We start from the raw sequence: 22,320 nt of genomic DNA on the forward strand, positions 1-22,320 counted from the left end.
CCCCAGTACAAGAAAGATGGGGACATACTGGAGTGAGTCCAACAAAGGGCCACAAAGGTGATTCAGGGACTGGAGCATCTCTCATGCAAGGAGCGGCTGAGAGAGCTGGGACTGTTTAGCCTGGGGAAGAGAAGGCTCAGGGGGATCTTATCAGTGTGTATAAACGATGGGAGGATGTCAGGAAGATGAAGCAGGACTCTTCTCAGTGGTGCCCAGTGACAGGATGAGAGGCAATGGGCACAAACTGAACACAGGAAATTCCACTTGAATGCAAGAAAACACCTCTTTAGTGTGAGGGTGGTTGAACACTGGAGGAGGTTGCCTAGAGAGGTGGTGGAGTTGTCATCCTTGGAGATACTCAAAACCCAACTGGGCATGGCCCTGGACAACCTGCTGTAGGTGACCCTGCTTGAGCAGGAGGGTTGGACTCAATGATCTGCAGAGGTTGAGGTCCCTTCCAACCTCAGCTATTCTGTGATTGTGTGAAAAATACCTGATTCTTTTGAGAAAGAATATGTATTATATAGAAAATGTACAGTAACTGACCACTGTCTTATTAAGCATGGCCTTGTAGATGAATCCGTGCTTTATTTTATAGAATATCATATACCTTTCCTATTCGAAAAGTTTGGCTTACAGTATCTCAACATTACCCAAATCTATTGATTTAATATAGAAACACTGTCCTACTTGTTGTAACTGTTATTACTATTTCATGAGGATGCATTTACTTTCTTTAGCATGGACCATAGGACAATTGTCAGAGATCATATAAGATGCTTTAATTTGATTCAAGGGAGCTTGGGAGTCTTTAAGGGAGCAGCAATATTTATTAGCTCTGTTTTTGGATCATGATGGTCCTTTTGTCTAAAGACAAGACCTACAGTAGTCCAACTGACTATATGCCGAGAAGCTTTGTGTGTTGCCATTGCAATTTTCTGCAGAATAAGATGTTAATGCTTCTCTACTCTGTGGTTTGGCTGAAGATGCCAAAAATGCAAGAACAGAAAATAGCCCAAGTCTTTCAGTGTAATGCCATAAGATGAATATGAGTACATATCAGGAGAAGACACCTGAGGAACTGTGTGGCATCATCCAACTGCAAAGGTCACTTTGGCTGCAGGATTCACTGGGCAGCAGCATGGGTGGCTGGTTGATCTCTGTGGCAGCAGCCCTTGCTGATTCTTCAGGGCTCTGCTTGGAGGTGAGAGTGGCGCTTCCTGCTGCTAATGCAGCTCCGTTGACAATTTGGGAGAATCTGCCATGGCCACCACAGGAATACAGTTCCAGGTAGAGTCAGAGGGAAAGAGAAGTCCATTAAAACAGATGGAGGAACTAGTTCTCGTAAATACATGTCTATTCAACCATAATTCTCAGTCTTCCTACTCTGAATCCCTCAGGATCCCTGAGGCAGACTGCCTGCCTCTATTTCCTGTAGAGCCTTTTGGAGCCAAAGAGATGACTCCTTTAAAAAACATATGATGACTCAACCTGTACATTTTTATATCAACTCTCTCTCTTTCCTGATTTTTCTCTGGTTAGATGGGGACAGTGTGAGCATTTGGTTGGGTTTTATCATTTAGTAACAAAGAATGCACAAGTTCCTAGGCCCAGGAAACTCATTTGGACTGTATGAGTATCAGTTGTCTAACAGGATCTTCCTCTTCTTCTTGAGGAATCTCTAAGCTATATCTTACTGTATCTGTCCGAGCATTGCTGGAGGTGTTTTCAGCTTCAATTATCAGGCAGGCAGCAAACTAATTTGCCTGGTAATCAATTCCAAAAGCAGTCAGCGCTTCTATTTCCACTTTCAGCTTTAACAAAATTGAAAAACACAGCATCTGTCATTTACAAGTTTCTTCTACACTCTTCTAGATATAGGCAGAATAAACAAAGAAATCATTGAGGTCAGGTTGTGAAGTGCAACAATAAATAAGGAAACATGGAACAGAATGTAAAACTGCTAGAGCAAGCTTCATTTCAAGACCAAGACTGATGCTGCTACAAGAACTCAGCTTTATCTTTTGGCAAAATAGAGGCGTATCATAATTATAATATGTACTGGAGTTAAAAAAAGATTTTGTTTTGTCATTCATCTGCTCTGTTACTTTACACAAGTCTGTTCTATGCAGTTTTGTTTTCCCTTTTTTTGCAATGAGGATAATTAGAATTCTCTTTACCAACTAAAAAAAAAATCAGCTGACTTTATTTGAAGTTGTATAAGGTCTTATGAAAATGTTAGTATTTTTCTACATTTAAGCTAAACTACGAAGAGACTGGATAAGGAACTGTTTTCATAAGTTAGGCATTTTCAAATAGGTTGAGCCTACACGTATCCACCTGAGAGGAATCAGCTGAAGAAAAGTCTGAAATCATATCATTTAAGTGTGAAAGCTGTTGGAGGATGAATGCGACTCTCCAGAAAGACACTATGTCCTTTTTTGACTTGCTTTTAAAGAGAGCTTTATGATTGCTAAACTGATTTAATTCCCGGAAAGATACTGGAACAAATAGCTGATAGCAGGGATTTCTCAAGACAAATCCCCATCACACGAACCTGATTTTTTTCCGTGGTCATGTAAAAAGAATGCTCACGTCTGTAGACCCATGAAATTCATTTGTGCCTTATGGATATCAGTTGTGTAACAGGAACTCTCTTTTCTTTTTGAAGGATCTCTAATCCAAGGAGAAGTTAGTAATACTCACCGTCAAGCTCAAAGGATGTGTTGACTGTGAAGCTTAGAATGATTCTGTCCAGAATCTGTTAATATTCACTATTTCCATTAACTATTTAAGTGATGGATTAATAAGTATGTTTATTAGAGTTTGCCAATCTGAGAAGTGCTGTAAGCACTGTAGAGGTCAGAATTCAGCATGGCCCTTGTAAATTGAAAGAAAAAAAAATCTAGAATTCATTAAGGAGAGGGACGTTATGGCTACTGTTAGTTGTGGAAAAAAGAATTTGATTTTTTTTTTCAAATCCTATAAACTGGCGTGGTATGGATAGTAAGCGTGAAGGAACTCTTCAATTCTACACAGCAGTGACGAGGCTTCGACTGGTTCACCATGGTGAGGGTTAGGTACCATACTTGAAGAAAGATGTGGACCAATTGAAGAGAATGAGGAGAAGACCATCAAAAATTATTTAGAAATCTAGAAAACACAAGTGACTAGGAAGGATTGAAAGGAGTGAGCTTATACGGTCTAAAGAAGAGAAGATTAAGGTGTGACATGTTTTAAGGGTTGTAAAATAATGATGCAAAACAAAATGTTCTATTGAGGAAGTAGTAACCTTGAATTTCAAGAAGGGAAATTTAGACCAGATGCTGGGAAAAGCTTTTAAACAGTGGTGAAGTACTGAAACATTACATATGGGGGTTGGGGAACCACCAGTACTAAAAGTTTTTAAAAACAGGCAAGACAGAATTTCTCTGAGAAATAGCTAAGCTATAACTGATGCTGCCTCCAGGTAAGAGTATGGACTAGCCGTATGATCCCTTCCAGCTCTGTTTTCTATTACTTTTTTTAATTATTATCATCATTCAAGTGTTTATCGCAAAGCTCCATTTACATGTATTTTCACACTTTCCCCTTCTGTTTAGCTTTTAGGGGGAAGCAAACACTCTGTAATGCTAATGAATAGGCCTTCGACTAGCTTTACCAGGGCATTTTCGGAGTATTCCAGATATGAGGTTCATGTGCAAGGCAAACGTGATCTTTCATAAATGGTAGTTAAAAATTGAAGCACCATTGCCAGAATTAACTTTGTTGAATAGTGTTCAGCCATTCCACTGAGGTGTAAAACCCTTGCTTAGAAAGCCGTTCTGGCTTTCGTATTCTCCTAATTAATTACGTTGTTTGCAGCATGCTCTAGGGTTTTCAGAAGCTCTGTGCTGCAGAGGGAAACAGGAGAAAGGTGGTTCCAACATCTGGGTTTCTTTCCCCATTTTTATCCCTGGTAGGTTGCAGTGAGTAACAGTCTGTTTTATTATTTATTGTGTATTATTCATTGAGTTATCTCTTTTTATGACTCTTAAGTGATTTGTGTGTGCTTCCAGAAGTTAAAGCCATGTTGTCTGTCAATATACCCGTTGCTTGGTTTTCTCATTTTATTTGCAAAAATAATAAAAAGTCTGCATCTTGTAGTCCTTGGTCAAAAAGTTCCATTATCCTCTTCTGGAACATGGTCTTACATGAAGAAAAAAACATGCCAAGCACAGCTATTCTATTATTATTTAAATTATTCCTCTGTAATACCGGGTTTGAATATTTATTAGTTTTTGATAACCTCTTTCATTATTCATAAAGGGTAGCCATACAATTTGATGAAAATAGCAGCACAATGAAGCCTTATTTTGCATAGCTGGCATCTTTCGTACAAACCCCTCTCCAGTACTTTTTTAACGAAGGTCCAAGCCCACGAGTGGTTGGGGACCTCTGCTCTGTCCTGCTGCTTGCAACGTTCCTCTCCCATTGGCTCCAGGGGTGGGAGGAAGCCCTCCAGCACCTCGCCACGCCGTGCGCTATGGCGTAGTTAAGGATGAAATAATAAATAACTCCCAGTAGCGCTGGAAACAAAGAGGCAGAGGCCAGGGAAGAAAGATGCCTTTTCAGATAAGATTTGAAAAAGTTATGAAGGTACTCTGCTGAGGTAGAGAGAAAGAGAAGGGAAGGTTGTTGTAGGTGATTTATGGGGTTTTCTTTTGAAGCCCCGAAGGCTCTGAAGAAGCAAGGGATGTTGCTGTACTGAGGGCAGTATCTGTTTGCATGTCGCGCATCTGGCAATAGTGAGTGCCGCATACTTCGTAGGAAGGCATAAAACCCCACAGGAAGCAGACTGGGGAAAGATCGTTTTCGTACATTAAGTCTCATCCTCATCTCTAAATTGTTTAGGTTTGCTTAAACCCTGAGGCGTAAGGCTCAGTATATGTTCTCAAAGGTTTAATATCGCTACCTGTATTCATAACTCTGTATGTTCTTGTTATCAGTATACCCACAAAGTATTCTTGACATACTGGTAGGTATTTGGTCTCAACAATTTTGTGTCAATGATCCCTCAGTCTAAATAATACAGGTTTTGTGTATGTGTGTGCTTCCTTTTATTGCTTTTGCATTTGACGTGTTCTGTCTTTCTTGACTCTTCCCTTTCTCGTGTTATATTTTTGACTCTTGGCGCTCTCTCCTCAAGTTGCATTGGTTTGATGACTATTAAAACTTAGAATATCTTTTGACTACCTTGTATGTATTAAATCCTCCCCTTCATCTCTCCCAGAACACAAGGTGAATTTGGTATTTTAATGTGTCTGACTCCTTGTTTAAGGACTCCACATCTTTTATGTGATAGTAACCCTTTGCTGAGACCGTTTAAAATCTGAAAAACAAAATGGGCCTCGGGAAATTATGGGTCAATTTTTATGTTAATATTGTAGATCAATGTGAAGCTTGCTTACCTCTGAAGAGCCTGGCTCTTGAAAACCATGACAGTTCGGTGTAGGATTATTGACCAATTTCTTTTTGTTTCCAGATGAGCTGCCGGGATCATCTGCAATCAAGCTTTCCTCCTTGTGTGATCTCCCAGCTAAGCTGCAAGAGTTGTACCAGCAGGGCTTCATCTTGGCTGCTGTCCACCCTTTCGTGCAACCAACTGATGGAAAAGAGAAGACTCCCCAGGAACAAATCTTCAGGGCTGTGCTGATCAAGAAAACAGAAAGGTAAAGCACTTCCAGTGAACTGGGATAAAAATAGACAGTGTGATTTCCTGCTGAGTTTTGACCTACATCAGGTAATTATAGCAGAGTTTACTGTGCAAGACTTGATTTTTTTTTTTTTTTTGGTAGACTTGAATAGGCTTAACGTGTTCTTCATGTTTACAATTCATCTGCAGTTTGGCAGGCGACTCAGATTAACAAGGTGAAATACTCTCTATATTTTGGGCTATGCTGTCACGAAAGGCAAACAAACAAACTTTATACCTGACAATTTGTGAGGATGGTCTAGTTGGTACCCTTTAATAATTTATTGGATTAAATTAAGACAGATGAAATGTTTGCTTAGAAAAGGCATATTTTGTGTTTAGACAGTTAGATTTAATGCAATTAATTTGCACACTGTAGTACTAATGCATACTTTTAAAATTTATCTATAGACTTTAGGTCTCTTTTTCTTCTAAACAATACAGGTTCTTTTAATTTTTGAAGCATTACAGACTCCTTATTTAAAAAGATGAGTCTCTCTTCTTTGTTCAGTGTCCTAAAACATATTAAGAATATTTTACATAATCAAAGTCTGAAGATGAATAAACAAGCAGAAATACTTTCTTTTAAGTTTTAATCTGATTTTAAAAATCAATAGAATGCGCTGTTAACCAGTCCAAGCAGAAATTAAAATATGAATATTTTAAACATATATTATGATTTTTAGTTAAGAATTTAACAAATAAATGTAATGTTATCTGACTGCTCACAAGTCTGCAGCCACCTGTATTGTTGTAGCCAATCTGTGCAGTCTTTCCACGTTGGTTATGCTCCCCACTCCCCCTATTCACAGTGACCCTTACTAGAAGTTGAGGGATAATTTAACTTTCCTTTGCTGATTCTTGCCCCTCTCTTTCTACTGATGCTTCAAGGAAAGGTTGTAACTGTTTTGGACAGCTCTTTAAAACCAGAGTAAAACTACCCTCCTATTTGCTGCAGCCTGGTAGTTGATCAGTAGCCATTACAGTCAGGGGCAGACTTCAGTCTGGGACCTAAGGAAGAAAGTTCTTCTTTCAAACCAAATCTTTTTAGGCATTAGGTATCTCAAAATGCAAAAATAACTCTCAATTTACCTTGACTTGCTTTTAGTTTTATAATTACAGAACTTCAAGCTGGCTTGCCTGATACTGGTTGATTAAAGGCTTTCCAGTTTTATGGTCAAAGCATCAAATGTCTGGATGAACCATGGACTTCTTGAGTAATGCTGGGATTCACTTACCTGTTTCTTGGGCCTCACTTTCCCTGCCTGCAAAACCACCCACTGCAAATAATGAAAGTATTTATATGTATGCATTTGCCATGTTAAGTAGGTGCTTGAACACTTTTGCTGGAGTGAGGTTAGAGGGTTCAGTGTCTTTCAGGAGTGAGCTGCAAAGACGAATCAGGGAAAAGCAGCACCTTCTGACTGTAAGAATAAAGTTCCCTTATCTCCAAGCCAGAGAGCTCAGGGTGTCGCTATCTTGTACTGTATCCAGTTGTTTACATCTGTGCAGAATGAATGTGAAATAGTACAAAATCATAATTGCCTACTCACTCGCTTGGGTGCTGGTGTTTCACACACTCTTTAGACAGCTGTAAATGACTGTATGAAATTAAAAACAGTAGAGAGTCTTGAACCAATTAGATTTCCTTCTACGTTTGCACTCTATTTTTTTCATTCTCTTATTTGTCATTTCTGAATGCCTAAGGAAGTGGAAGAGAATTGGTGCAGAGGGGAAAAAGCAGGCATATAGCAGGAAGGGAAATGACACCTTTTGGTGTTCCTTGTAGTTTAAGGATTCCTGTGTTTGGCCAGGAGTATGACACGAGCTGCTTTCGTAGTGTGTGGATGCAATGAATCTTTGAATTATCAAGCAGAATGAAGAGAGATTCAGATTCGACCTCTTTCGGATGATCATGGTTGTGTAGAGAGCAGTTGTATTAGAATCATGAGTCTATCCTATTCCAATAACAACTGTGGGAAAAAACAGTTAATAAAACAAGTCAGTGTTAATTTTTTTAATTAACCTTTATCATTAGACTGCTAATGAAGTAAACAGCAGCTCATACTTTTTTCATTGAAGACAGTCTGTCTGTCATCTGTAGGCTGTCTCCGTTGTATAAAACATTTAAACTCGGATGGAAGTTAAGGTCTGCTTAGGATATTTGCTGATCAGATGAGCATTTGTTTCTGTCATAAGATTTTCAGAGTACAAGTAGTCCAGCTACAGTTGTCGGTTCACTAGTAACGTCATTTATGTTGCATGAAGTAAGAAATGGTCTCCTGCTGTTTACTCTGATGGTTGTGCCAGGTGTTTGTAGAGGACCAAGAAGAAATCAAAAAAGGCTCTTTACATTTGCCTGGGGCCACCCTCAGGATTCCCGGGCACCCTCTGGCTCCAACACCATTTTCCTGTTCTCCACCAGATATTAGGTCCTGTTTTTTCACCTTGCTATTTTTGTTGCCTGAAGAGAACAGGAATGAATTGCTGTATTAGTGTCTTTTTTGTACATAATGTCAATTGTGTGTACATAGAGGTAGAACTGAATGCTTGAATTACTCTGTCTACTTTAATCAGTGTTATAGCTTTATATGTCAGTTTTATGTTTTAATGAATCCTGTTGACTTGCATTTTGAAGCTTTTATGGTAGCATTGCCTCTCTGTAGGTAAGAGCAAGCTATGGAGTTACAGGCTGCAGCAGGTGATGTGTGTCAGGATATGTGTGCTGCTGCCACTGTGAGATTCGTGGTACTTTATTTTGTCCAAGAATAAAATGGAAAAAATGGTGCTCAGGCACGTTACACATTAATATTCATGAATAAAAATACCTATTAGTATTACTTCCTCTATTTTGCCATTTTCCTGGAGTTATAAAATAATCCGCATGAATTTGCAATGACATTGTACATCTTTTGGTTTCTTTTAAAGTCACTAGGATAATTTACGTCTAATCTGTACTGGTATCTCTATGACTTCATTGTGTTAGCTATATATTCATTTCTGGTAAATACAGAAGTAAGAGTCATTCCTGCTATAGGACATTTAAGAAAAAACATTTCTAATATATATGGAAGCCATAAATGTTGAAAAGCAAGATTTGACATTTAGAAATGTTACAGACAATATAACAGCTAAGGGCATTTTTTTAATTTTTAAATCAACAACAAAATCATTTGCACTGCAAAAAGTGTCATGAGCAATTGAAGGAAATGAAGTAAATATATAAGTGTTTCATTCTTTAGAAGAACTGGGCATGAAGGTAGTATACCAAGTAGCTGAAAAACTTAGCTGTAGTTCTTGATAAATTTAATATAATAAATTTAACTTTCATTTATTTCTGTAGCACCTAAGTGTGTCATGCATACTAATCGATTAGAATTGGTTTGGGACTGAATAGAATGCATTAGGACAAAGGAATAATAATTTTAATACTCCTGTGAATGCAGTCTCTCTTTCTCTAGCTCTCTAATTCTCTCTCACTCTCTCTCTCTCTCTCTCTCTCTCTCTCTCAATTCAATTTCAATTAATTTTTTAATTAAAAAGTAATTGACTGGCTTCTTCAAGCAGTATTTACTTATTTTATTTTGTTTTCTTGCATCATTTTGCTGACTGTACTGTGTTCTGATACACTTACGGTTCTCAGAGAGGAACTTTTATAAGAAGATGTACAAAGAAGCATCTACAAGCCCAGGTTTTGACAGGCTTTTTGCTGAACGTAGGGAAGGCTCGAAGTGTGAAGCGTAGCCCATGGCCTGCTGGTTTGCATTGATTCACACTTGAGAGAAGTTGATTCACACTGATTTACACTTGAAGACTCTCAGCAAAAGGGATATATGGTAGTATTCTGGAAAGTGAGAACTTACGATCACATATTCCCCTTGGCAAAGGGAGTGAGGAGAGTCAATTCATTTGGAAGATTCTGGATAACCAAAATAAGGATAATAGCACACATGTTACTCTTGTCGCCCTGAGGAAAGATCATTAGTTCTTCCTGTGTGTAATAACCTTTCCTTTTTTCGCATTTTATTTCCATCCTCTCTAATTTTGAATCTCAGAATCTCTGCTGAGGTGTCTTTGGCGCATTGCTATTTCTGACAGTCTATGGCTGTTGCAAAGGAATCCCAAAGTCAGCCTCTGAACAGAACTGCAACAAATCCAGAGCACAGACCTGCTTTAATTTATTCGTCTCCCAGCTCCCTTTAGTGCGACACCCCTGTCTGGTGTCTTAAAGTTTCAAAATTCAATGTCAATTATGATGTTTGCACTTTCCTTTCTGAATACTGTGCCCCAGAAAGTGAGCCACATTCTCTCACACTAAGAAAGATATGTGGTCTGGACTCATGAACTGTCTGTTTAGAATAATTCTTACGTATTTGCAGATGCTTTATTTTACAATAATAGAGTGAAATAGATGAAATACATTGGATTCCAGAGAGGTCTTTCTCTCCATGCTTCCATATATTTCTTAAGACATATCCTTTTACAAATTTTCCCTCCAATCAGTAAAGCAGTCATCAAGGAAACATTGCCATCCATGATAGACTACATAATAGGATTTAAGAGTAATTTTTTTTTAGAGCAGACTTCTATGTTTACCTCCAACAACTTTGCAGCTGTTCTCCCTTGCTGTAAAATAATGAGGTGTCAGGTGTTTAGTGATATACTTTATGAGATGTTTCTGATTCTATTTTTATAATTTCTCCATATCCATTAATCGTTATGAAATGCAAGCTTTCATTACTTGGCCAAAAATAATTTTATTTATCTGCAAAGGAATTTGACAGACTGAGTTCAAAAGTTCAGTAGCAAAACAGGATTTTTACAGTTTCATTTTTTTTGCTGTTGGCAATTTTAATTCCAAATGATTTCAATTAGCGGCACCTTCTGAGATATAGCTAAGTCCATGTGTCCTCTATGTCACTTAAAGTCTGGTTTCTACAACAGACTGGAAAATTTTAAGTAGCATCATTTAAATGTAAATGCAAGAGATTGAAATGACTTATGCGTGAAATGAATAAAACAAGACAGTAGTCATTGTGTTGTTTCTTTTATGCTAGGATCTCATTTCCACTTGTCAGTGTCCACTTGGTATTTGCTTAATTACGTTGACAGTATTGTAGAAAATGTTTATGATAGGAAAACTGAAGGTTTGGGGCAGCTAAGCAAGGGGAAATCTTGATTTTTTCACATCTGGAGGATCAGCTCTTTCATGCCCTCTTTTCCAGTAGTACCAAACTCCCTTTTTAATAGTAATGAATAGATTCTTTTTCCATGGAAGGAAGGAAAACTATGTTATTCCAAGGAATTTATGAAGGATGAATAGACACAGTAGGATGAAGCAGCAGCCTCTGTAAACATTTTCCATTATGAAATCATGTGTTGGTGCTCTAACGTTTAGATTTGCATATTTGGTAACTGAAATTTTGCCTTCTGAAGGTAAAGGAAAATGTTTCTAGAACCTTTTAGACAATTCATCAAATTTCTGATTCTTAACTGTTTCAGAAACACCTTCTAGCCCAGAAAATACTTTTTCTCTTCAAACTTTCTCGATAGCTACTTGGAACAGGGCGTTCAAGCTCTGACCTTATGTAGAATTTAGTTGATAGAGCCCTGAGCCGTGACAAACGCTTTTATCTGGCGAGCCTGTCCTTGAGGTTTCTTGGATATTTCCTCATTTTTCCACGCAGATGTTTTCCATGCCACATTTAATTTTCAGGGGCACGTCACTCCTTGTGACACACGCGCAGTGACCTCGGCGCGCACACCCCCATCGACTGCATCCTCTGCTCTGGTGTCATCTGCTCACTTGACAAGGGTGCAACCCCTTGCCTCCTCCGCCTCATCGATAAAGATGTTAAACACAACAGGTCCCACGATAGGTCTCTGCAGTACTCCTACTTGCTAGTGGCCTCCAGGCAGAGCGCAACTCATTAACCACAACCTCTGAGCCCAACCATGCAACCAGTTTTTTATCCCCTAGTTGTCCACCCATCCAGACTCCGGTGTCCTAACTTGGATACAAGAATATGGTGGGAGCCGGTGTCAAACTGCCTTGCTAAAGTCACCAGGAGTGACACCACTGCCCTCTCCTCACCCCCAAATCCAATCATTTTATTGTCAAAGGCAATCAGGTTGGTCAGGTATGTTTTACTCTTGCTAAATCCATACTGGTTGTTCCCAGCCCCCTTCCTCTCCTTCATGTGCCCTGTAGCACATTACAAAAGATCTCTGCAGAAATATGGGAACTTCAGGCTAAGGTGTTTCAAAATAGTACAGACTGGCAAGAATTATTGATTGTCTCCCCCAGTGCTCCTGTGCTTGCCTAAGTTGGAGAAAACAGATACTTTGCACTGGATACAATATGTTTTTAACTTAAATGTGTATGCTTGTCTGTGATATGTATTTGATTTTCATGTAAGATTTAGGCTGGAGGATGGCAAATCTCTGACCCTGCCTTCATGAGCATTAGGATCAAACACATTTTGTGTGCGTGTGTAGTTCATGTTGTTGCTCTCAGCAGGCTCATTTCAGCTTGCTGGAAGAATAATATTTATTCCATACCTGAGAATCAACAGATATCTTCCTTTAGCTCAAGGGACAATGGCCAGAGTTTTTAAATCTTGTTGTTTGTTTCAAGTTCAAAGAAATACATATTTCCGCACAACAGCTTTTGACATTGACCGAAAATAAATGTTCTTTCACCAGTGTTCTCAAAATTATAAATATTGCACATTAAAAGAAGCCTATGTATCCATACATGCCTAAATTTTTCTTAAGAAACTCTTATGTTGTCATTAAAAAAAATTTATGAATTTTACTGTCAGGTAAAATTTATTCTACTGATAAAGCTTCCTATATAAGAAGATTCCTACTAAAGAAAATTCTTAGAAAATAAAGTTAAGATAACAAATCAGTGAATTATAAAAATCTGTGTGTTTGCTGGGTGGGCATCATAAAATTTGTGGGATCTTTAAGTGCTCAGTTCTTTCAGTTAAGAGAGATGTGCCAGTTTTTTTAACGTAGAATTATACCAATGTATCTGGTTATGTTAAGCCTCTTGATGTGTGTTTATTTTTACTTAATACAGATTATAAATGTACAGTTTTATTTTGAAACAGAAGCTTTTCTGTTATTAAATTATTTCTGTGTGATGGAAAACATTATTTTCTCAGAACTAGACTTCTAATGTAATTTTAATCAAATAATCATTATTTTACAGTGTATCCTCAGTTTACATGTGTACTTTTGGCTTTTAGAATTCATGGATATGGAGATCTTGGAAAACTAAGGCCAAATATTGGCTCCTTTTTTTCCCTTTTATGTCTGAAAAGGATTGGAATTCCAGTTTGCTGGACGACACTAAATTGTCAGCTGTAATAGTTAGTGTCCAAGTTACTGGTACTGTGCAGCTGGTAATGGTTTATCTACCATGAAATGGTGCTTAACTGCAAACAGCTGTACAGGAAATGACAGCCTACTGAAACAACAATCGTAAAATATTTTTGGCCAGTGGACTTCCAATTATAACTGAAAATCTTATTTATTTTATGTATTTTCTTCTCCTTTAGTGGCACTAGAGGCCCTAATTAGGATTCAGGATCCCGTTCTTTTAGGTCGGTGGTCCTCAGCCTTTCTATACCAGTAACGCTTTAGGGTACTTGCTCTGAACGGTGCCAGGGTGACATGACCTCCCTCTCAGCTATTTGCCCTCCCAGGCTGAAGATTCCCCATGTTAGTCACTGAGGGTGCCTGCAGTTACAGAAAACCCTTTTTTTTGTAAAATCAATAAAGGAGAACAAATAAGAAGATATAAAAAAGGAAGAAAGATAAATAGAAGCCCAGGGAGGATGAGATATGGTGAGAACTGCAGGTCTGTGATTAGTCAGGGGTCATCCTCTGCTGGTATCATGGGGCAGCAGAGCTCCCTGCCCTCACGAGTATCATCAAATCCATTTGAAAGAGTAAAAAGCCCATGTCATTGCATACTAGCTTCTCCTGTTAGTCTGAGCTCCTAAGCACTATACAGCACTGCTGCATCCAGGTGTGCTTCTTTCAGAGCAGAGCCTTTTTTAATTAACTCAGGGATTTTTTATTAGGAGAATGAAGCAATAAAATCAATTGTTTGGAGACACTAGAGGGAGGAAGGTTCAGTTTTCCAGCCTAGGGTATAGGAAAACTCCGGGAGATACTTTATTGCTAAGTGTGCATGAAGGAGAAAAGGAAAATCTTTCAAATTATTGAGGCTTATATAAACTGATAAACTAATCTCAGCGTTTCTCTTTCTATTGAGAAATATTTTATGATAGGAAGATGGAAATGAATTTTAATTAAAACCATTGCTTTAATTTTGAAGTATTTTATACATTGAACACCCAGTAACTTCTCATGCTATAAAATCATTAAGAGACTTCAGCGTGTGGATTATTGGGTTATTTCTCATGTGATCAACATCAATCCTCCATCATAAGAAAAGAAGGGTATGCAAGGGTAGGGGCTACAGGACAAGACTGAAATCAGGAGACCTGCTTTTAGCCTGCAGGAGGCTTGGCTTTCACATTTCCTCTGACATGTGTGATCATAATAGGTGTGCCTGGTTTGGGGGTCCTAATTCACAGTCTCTAATGAAAGTAGTCCTGAAAGTAGAGCCATTAATTTAATAAAACCAATAATATAATAATTTCTGCTCACTTTAGGACTTACCTGTACCTAATTTAGCTACTTCTAATATGGATATACTAATAAAACTCAAAAAGCATAATGAGAGAGTTTTAAGATATTTATGAAATGCTTTATGATTCTTAAATGAAATGCACTGTGTATTGCATAGAGGCTGGAAAGAATTTCTTGCCCACCTGGATGAGCTCAGAAAATTATTTCTGTGGTCTATAAAATCTAGTACCATTTATTACTTTTATGTGGAAAGCTATGGCTTTTGTTTTGTTTTTGACAGATGGCTCTGAGTTTTTCCTAAAGAGATAAAAACTACCAATATAGACAAAGACCTGCATTTAACATATGTGAACATATTTTACTTGAAAGCATGGAAAAATAGCTTTTGGTAATATACAGTACTTCTATTTGAGGCTAACTAAAGATTTTATGGCCTTTAGCCGGATGTTATACATGTTCTATAAAATAACGTTCGTAGCAGACTGCAGTGATATTTGAAACAATTACTTTCATGAGCCAAGGACAGAGGTAGCCCTCAGACTCTTCTAGGAATAATTCACTATCTTCTGTTCTTTTAAATATTTACAAGCAGGAGGAACATTTCAAGTTAAGTGCTTGTTAAAGGGGAAAAAAATAAACAGGTCGTTTTAACCGGTTCCAGTGAGATTTACTATATTTTTATGCATACAATCTGTATCTCAAATAACTCATTCCTTCAAAAGAATATGAATATGGAAGTAGGTCTTCAGATAAACTGCACAAAATCAGAGTCCGGGGAGCTGCTGAGGTGAAGGAATGGAATTGGGAGAGAGTGGTTCAAGGGTAAACTTCCCTCTTACTAATATGTATGTATCAACCTTAGCATGATAGCTCAGAAAGAGTTTGTTTTTACAGATTACCAGTGGTTTTAAATCTGAAAATACAGTATTTGTTCTTTTGGAGCAACTGGAACAGTAATATTTTATGTTTGCTAATAAAAAGTATTTAAAAACAGTGCCATTTGCATGGGGACTGTGTCTGACCACTATGTGAAGAGCAGACTTTGGCAGAAGAGTGGACACAAGAAGGATTTTGCCTCTGGATATGTTCCATTTTTCCTGTTAATGGGCCTCACTTTAAATAAGCATGGATAGCATGGCACATACTTCATTTTTGTGATCTGATATCGTAACTTTGAATCTAAACGGTATTATATCAGGATCTCTGGAGCTGGGAGTATCACTTCCTCAGCCAGCCTGGCATGGTGCTGAGTTGGTTTTCCCCAGTGAAGAAGCTGGCTGAATTATCAGTGGAAGATTTGGGAGACCTTTGGTCCTCATGATTTTAAAGGCTCAGTGTTGTGTCTGAAAAAATGGGATTAGTTATCTAAAAAGGGCTTGGTTTCATACTACCTGTTCTTAGTAACCCACTCCTGGTTTGTAATAATATAAGAACTGAAGCACTGGAAAATTGTGTTTGCTCCATTTGATGTTGTACGGACTTTGCATTGCAATATCAAGTATCTGTTTCGATGGCTTATTGGCTGATAGAGCATTAGAGAGCCCTAGCTCATACTTAATTCTACCTGGAGTATGGTTAGATAATCTCAGGGCTATACTTCCAATTAGTACTGCTCAGATTTTAGGAAAAAAAGTAGGTATAACACTATGTACTCTAGGAGGGAGACTTTCTTAAGTGTATTTCTACCTTACTGAAGAGTAGTTAATCTGTGATGGAAGATCTGCACAGAATAGATTATCATATCTAGGATTTTACCTAGAAGATTAAACGTGGTTGCCTGCATCTCATGTGCTATCCCTCATAAAATTATTTTTTTCTTTCTCCACAACAACTTGTTTTTAGCTGCTTAGATGAATCTCTGTACTCCTATTACAGAGGTTGTAGTGGGATGCTTTTTGCCCCTCAGTAATGATTTCTGTAAATCCTGGAAAGATGTTTGGAGAGTTTCCAGGGACCTCGTGTTTTGTTATGATTCATTATTCAGAGTCAAGAAAAGAAAAGGACCACAATTTATGAGAACCTAAAAAGCAAGGGAAAACAAGTAGAAATAGGGCCGCAGTGTTCCTGAACAATTCTTAGTCTGCAAAATGGTACTGTATATCCCAGATATAAGTGAGATATAAGAAATGAAGTGGATATATTGCCTGTTTGGAGGTGGGAGGATCAAGTACAAAATACACTGTCATGTGATACCCTTAGAAAATTTCTGCAGTATTGCCTAGGAAACACACTTCCAGTTCGTACTTGGCAGCCTACGCATCTCATGGTTCTGAGTAACTGCTAGTGCCTCGGGAAAGCCCCTGGGACCGTCGGTAGCTGATGCGTGTTTTACGTGTCATGCGATCTCAGTGCTCAGAACAGTCTGTTTTTTGCACAGAAATGTTTTGCAGGCATGGGCTGCAAAACCCTTGTTCTATTGTTTCGCTGCTTCCTCAGCTGAGTCTCGGTTCAAACTTATGTTTCGCACCTTTTTTCCTGCCTGGCACGTACTCAATACATCAAGTGACTGTTGGCCAGGATTAGTGCTTTACTTGAAATGATACCTTTTGATGCTCCATATAGGATGGTAACATAACTACTTCATTACTTTTCCCAAGAATTATAGGCTAACTTTTATTTTCACATGTTCTTCTATGTGTTTTCCTAAGGAACTCGTAAAACGAATGTTTCTCTAGATTTCCCATATTGATCAAGCATAGTAATTTCCTTGCATGGGAGCCTGGAGGGGGTCAAAACCGCCTTCTGTAGCACTGCTTTGCAGTGCAAGCCTATGGACTGTTTCTCAAAATCATTCAGAATAACTTTCAAACTTGCCTGTGGCGTGTTTTGACCAACATCATGGTTTCACAGCACTCTTCTTTGTTCAGCAATATATATGGCAGATACCACATGCTTTGAGTTAGTCAAGGAGTCAGCGTCTTCTAAAAGGGAAGGAATTGCAGACATAACTTTGTATTTCTCAACAATAAAGGATAAGGTAAGACTGAAAGACAGACTACGTAGATAAGCCCCCTAATTTTTAAATATTGACTTCAGAATGATGATAGATGAGAAGATTTCTTTAGTTACTGCCCATAAAACACATTCTACATCTTTTAGATTAGTCACTTCTCTCACTTATAATGGAATAAGCGACTTACTTTCTGTATAAGAAAGCAGGTCTTTTAGGCTGCTCTGTTGGGCCAAAAGCATCTGTCAGTCGGTTGTATTGGAACCTGCTTTCCACATATTCTGAGTTACATGCACTTATGCATCTCCATGGTGTTGGCCATAGATGCTGGATAGGCAAAGTGTGTCTTGGACAAATAAAGAAATTTGGGAGTCCCCGTGGTATTCCACAGCAATCATTGATGTGATTTCCTTCCCTAGGAAATTGGTGAGACACAGTAGGTTGTCAGGATTGTGTTGAACTCAATGGAGTGAATGTGATGGAACCAAAATTTTGGTTGAACATGAGAAATATTTATAAAGAGGATTCCTGGGTATCCAATTTTAACATCAGAAACTGTTTTTTTGTTCTGTCTCTTCAGATCTCCAAAAGGTGATGTCCATAGTGAAGGATATATCTTGGAGGTAGAGTGCTGCTCATCTTTAAATCAGCTTTCAGACAAAAAGGAGATACCCGATTTTATTAAGAAAGTGAGTAAAAAAGCAACTTAAAAATACAATATGCTTTTATTTGCACTATAATTACTGCTGCTAGTTTTGTCAGTCTGTCAATAGGAACATGTGTACATGGATAGTTTGAATCTGCATCAGACTGTTGTTTCTTGGGTTTATTGTTATTACACTTCTATTCTCACACTATCTTGGATTATTTCAATCTATTCACACTTACGTAAAACTGGAGTAATGCTTGTGTATGAGTTTCCAGATGTTTAATTTGGTTCTTCAGTTCTTTGAGCTTATCTGTCACAGCTAGTGTTAAGATTTTACATCATTCTAATAGAAGATTTCTTTGCATTTGTATCTTCAGAGAGAGTATGGCTAACATGAAACAAAATGATGATCCAAGAGTCAACCTATTTCCATAAACATTCAATTCTGAGACTCTTTAGAATGCTTTTCTAGACATAGAAATATTTCTGTTGGTAGAAGCCATTGGATTATTGGGTTATAAAGGTGCCTTTTTGAAATATAATCCTTTAAATTTTAATAGCTAAAAATTTATATTTACTGTTTCTCCGTATGAGAATGTCACTCATCCTCAGATGTTACTTGATGTAGAGGAATTTGAAGTTCTTTGAAGCTGTTGCTGTCAAGTGTGTGCAGTGTTACTGTCTAGATCTGATTAAAGACACTGTGAAAGTTTCAATACTTTTATGTAAATCTAACTCAGGAAACAGGATTTGTTTGGGAGTAGGAATTAATTGTCATATTAACTAATTTGTCAGAGCAACAAAAAATGTCCATTGCTTTTAAGGGCAAATAAAACATGTTTACAAACAAAATGAAAAATAAGGGAAGTTCTTCAGGGAAAGTAGGAACAAAAAGTTGTTAAGGCAATTGCTCACTTTCAAAAAAGAACAACCCTATAATTCTTTTCAAACTGTGGAATACAGTTGAAGTTAATAGTGTATTGTAATTGAGTAATCAAACACTTGATCATGGACCTTTTCATTAGAAAGGCTTTTACCATCTTACCGATTTACAGGTTTACCATCTTACTATGTTGCAATTTACTGTATTTTTAGAAAGATATCAGGTAGGACACCCATATTTTCAAAATAAACTGACAAGTCAAAATTTTCTCCAACTGTGAATTTGCTAGAAAAACATCCCCTACCCTGAGAAAATTAATATTACTAGTTTTATTATGGTCTGCTGAGCAAGTATCATTAATGTGGAGTTTGAACAAGGATACAATTTTCATAACTTCTTTTTTCCGTTGACTTTTTGCTGCACTGCAAATGCTGTGTGTCATATTGAATATTAACTGCTTGCTCCTGGCAAACACAAAACAATTTGCAGTGCCATACAGTATAGGTGATCACTTTTTCCTCTTCTGTAGCTATGTATAAATGTTTAAGAGTAATAAAGTAGAAACAAAGAAGTTATTTCTCCTAGAGAAACAAATTGCCAGAAAACTAGTTTGATTATAAAACATTTAAAAAATGCCAGAGAAGGCCCTTCACTCAAATCTGTATTCTGTTGTTGAGAACCTTCTGTGCTTGGGGCCTCTGTCCAAATTGTCTACTCTTTTCTGTACATTTTGGCTACTGTTATGGTTTCTGACTGTGGCAAGAGCCGTGGAAGACAGGAGACGGTTAAGTATTGGAGATAAAACATTGCTTTTCCTGTACCTTAAAATCATATTTACGTAACTGTGTGCTGTTTGTTCATTCATATCAACGTGGTTCTAGTTTTGGGAATGGCTTTGCTGCTCAGCATGTCCTGAAGAGCTCATTCAATTTCGTGATTTATTTGTTACATAGCTCTCTGGCAAAGGAAGAAATAACCTAGCCACTGCATATGTACACTGATGCTGTGTTGGTTTTAGCACTCCTTTCTTTTGCTCTCAGGCAAAACACACAGAGATTAAAGATCTGCTCCTCTGCTTTTTAATGAGTGAAGCTAAACTTCTGAACTTCTAATCACTGTGGCTGAGGTGATTCTGAAGTGGTTGCAACTCATAAATGTTCCTTCTAAGAGTTTGTATTTTGATTTGTGTCTCGTGTAAAATAGGATAGCCTTTAATTACTTCCTTAGTTGCTCTCTGTTTCTGTGTATTCTGTTATCTTCTCATCTGAAAATGTTCTCCTGATTCTGCTGAGACAAGTAAGGAAAGGAGAAGCCAGACTGATATCCCAAGGAAAGAGTTATTTTGGATATGTAGCATATGTGAATGCCAAATATGTTTCTCATGACCTTTGATTTTCACATCAATCTGAGTTACATTCTGTAGAATTACTGTAACAAGCAGAAGACTTTTATTCTTATGTTCATGTCTTTGGGATGTTAATGAACAGTTCGGAAGTGGAGGATAGTTTCTGTACCATTTCTGCCCAGTCCTGACTTGTTAAAATTTAGGAAGTACATTTTTCATGTTTCTTGTCCCTGTGGACTCATTCTCCTTCCCTAGGGAAGTACGATAAGCAGAGAAAAGTGTGGTTTAAAAATCCTGTTTCTTAACTGAAACCCAAATGCCGTCATCTTCCCTCTGTGTTTGTGACTAGAGAGGGACCTTTCCCTGCTGCTTTGTCCTTACTTTACATGACTCAGAAATGAGACTAATTTCCAACAAACTGAAGGCCATACAGATGGAAAATGGGTTGTATGCTTTCAAAAGTGGACCATTTCAGCTTGAAATATGATTCCTGTGTTAAAACACATGTATAATGCTTATCTTGTAGCTAAATCTGTCTTATGAGACAGAGTTTCTCTAATCTGCTCATTGCTGTTCCATGTATTCATAGCATTGGGGAACTTCAGTGAACATACATGGGCCATCTCCAGAACCAGGTCAAGAGCTACCAATAACATGTCACTCTGCTAAGTGGTCCTCTGCACAATTTACATAGTCCAGATTAGCCTAGACATAATTTTGAATCCTGCAGATGTAGCGACTTTGCCCATAAATTGGTTGTCATTTATTTTCTCCTAATAACATTGCTGGGCTAAGGAAGTGATGGTACCTCTCAGACTTAACTGAGTGGGTCTCCAGGAAGGAATATGCCAGCCAAACACATTGCAAGCAAACTGTACCAATTTACTTATTCTAAAGTTGGCATCTGAAACAGTGACCGTTCAGTTCTTCCTGGTACAAAGGCAAGTTACTGCAAATTAAAGGGTGAGGAGGAAATTGGACTGTTTTGAAAGGAAGGCCGACTTTGTAAGGAGTTGCTAATTAATGTACGTTACTACTGAGACGTTTAAAGCTCCGTGGGGTGTAATCATCGTATTTGGAAAGGTAATGTTTTTTTGAGTGGTTCCTTGCTCCTGTCCTTTATCTGCCCTCCCTCCTTTGTAGGAAATGGCAGAAAGGAGCCTGGCTAAGCAGTTGTGTAAAGAACTGCTATAAGATCCAGACAACCCAAGGTGGCTCTCATTGCATGTTACTCCATATCTAAGTTTTATCAAACTATCAAGATACTTCTTCCCCTCTTCCTATTTTTTCCCCTCCGTTCATCTGTAGCTATTTCACTGTTATCAAAATAACTGTTGTCTTACTTCATGTGCCTCTTTCTCAGGAGAGTCATCTTTAACAGCTGCAGCTCTCATTGGTGGAGTTTTTGTATTAGCATTGCTGCTCAAAGAAAAGTTAATTCTGCAACTTCTTTGAGTTGCTGGGTAGAAGCAAGGCTGGAGTACTTAGAAGGATCTCTGTTTCTCCCATAAAATAGATGTAAAATGCCGATATGAATTCCAAAACATCCAGAGCTTTTTAGATCTTTTCCATAGATGTTCCTAGTCAGGGGAGTGATTCAGCCCAGTTTTGGTTTTTAACTTACTTGCTACATGTTTAATAGCATCAGAATGAACATTTGTTTTATATGGTCAAAATAAGGCACTTTCACATATCCACATAGCATGTGAAAGTGATGTTAAATGATTTTGTACTCCCAACTTCTGAATTTTAAAACTGTCTTCAGCTTCCAACTATGGAAGGGCAAAAAGACGTGGAAGACTAGAAATGTGTCATAGTACAAATATGTCCATAATAACATGTATTTTATATAGAATTTCCTGCAGGCTACACTGTTAGAGCAGGTGGCAGTAAAAGATAGGGGAAAAATGGATCTTTAATATTGGTCACAGGATCATTCCTGAAATGAAAAAGTTTGAATTTAGTTCTGTGTGTAGAAAATGACTCCTTTAGAGTATTCTTTATTACCTAGAAGGATTACTTATCTAGATGTGATCTCAACTTCTTCTCAAATCATTTCCATCCTTAAACCAAAAAAATCCCACCCCAA

General features: G+C 37.9%; 1 protein-coding gene across 4 annotated transcripts in view; it reads left to right on the plus strand.

Annotated features, from left to right (window-relative positions):
- The window catches only part of RFTN1 (raftlin, lipid raft linker 1), a 101,306-nt gene that overhangs the window by 40,383 nt on the left and 38,603 nt on the right, over window positions 1-22,320 (plus strand). For all 4 annotated transcript variants that reach the window (XM_026103766.2, XM_064506235.1, XM_026103765.2 and 1 more), the window contains exons 3-4: window positions 5,525-5,711; window positions 17,935-18,043. In XM_026103766.2, the coding sequence (XP_025959551.2) occupies window positions 5,525-5,711; window positions 17,935-18,043 (296 nt within the window). The remainder of the gene's footprint in view (window positions 1-5,524; window positions 5,712-17,934; window positions 18,044-22,320) is intronic.

Source organism: Dromaius novaehollandiae, chromosome 2 (genome assembly GCF_036370855.1).
Source record: "Dromaius novaehollandiae isolate bDroNov1 chromosome 2, bDroNov1.hap1, whole genome shotgun sequence".
Taxonomy (NCBI): domain Eukaryota; kingdom Metazoa; phylum Chordata; class Aves; order Casuariiformes; family Dromaiidae; genus Dromaius; species Dromaius novaehollandiae.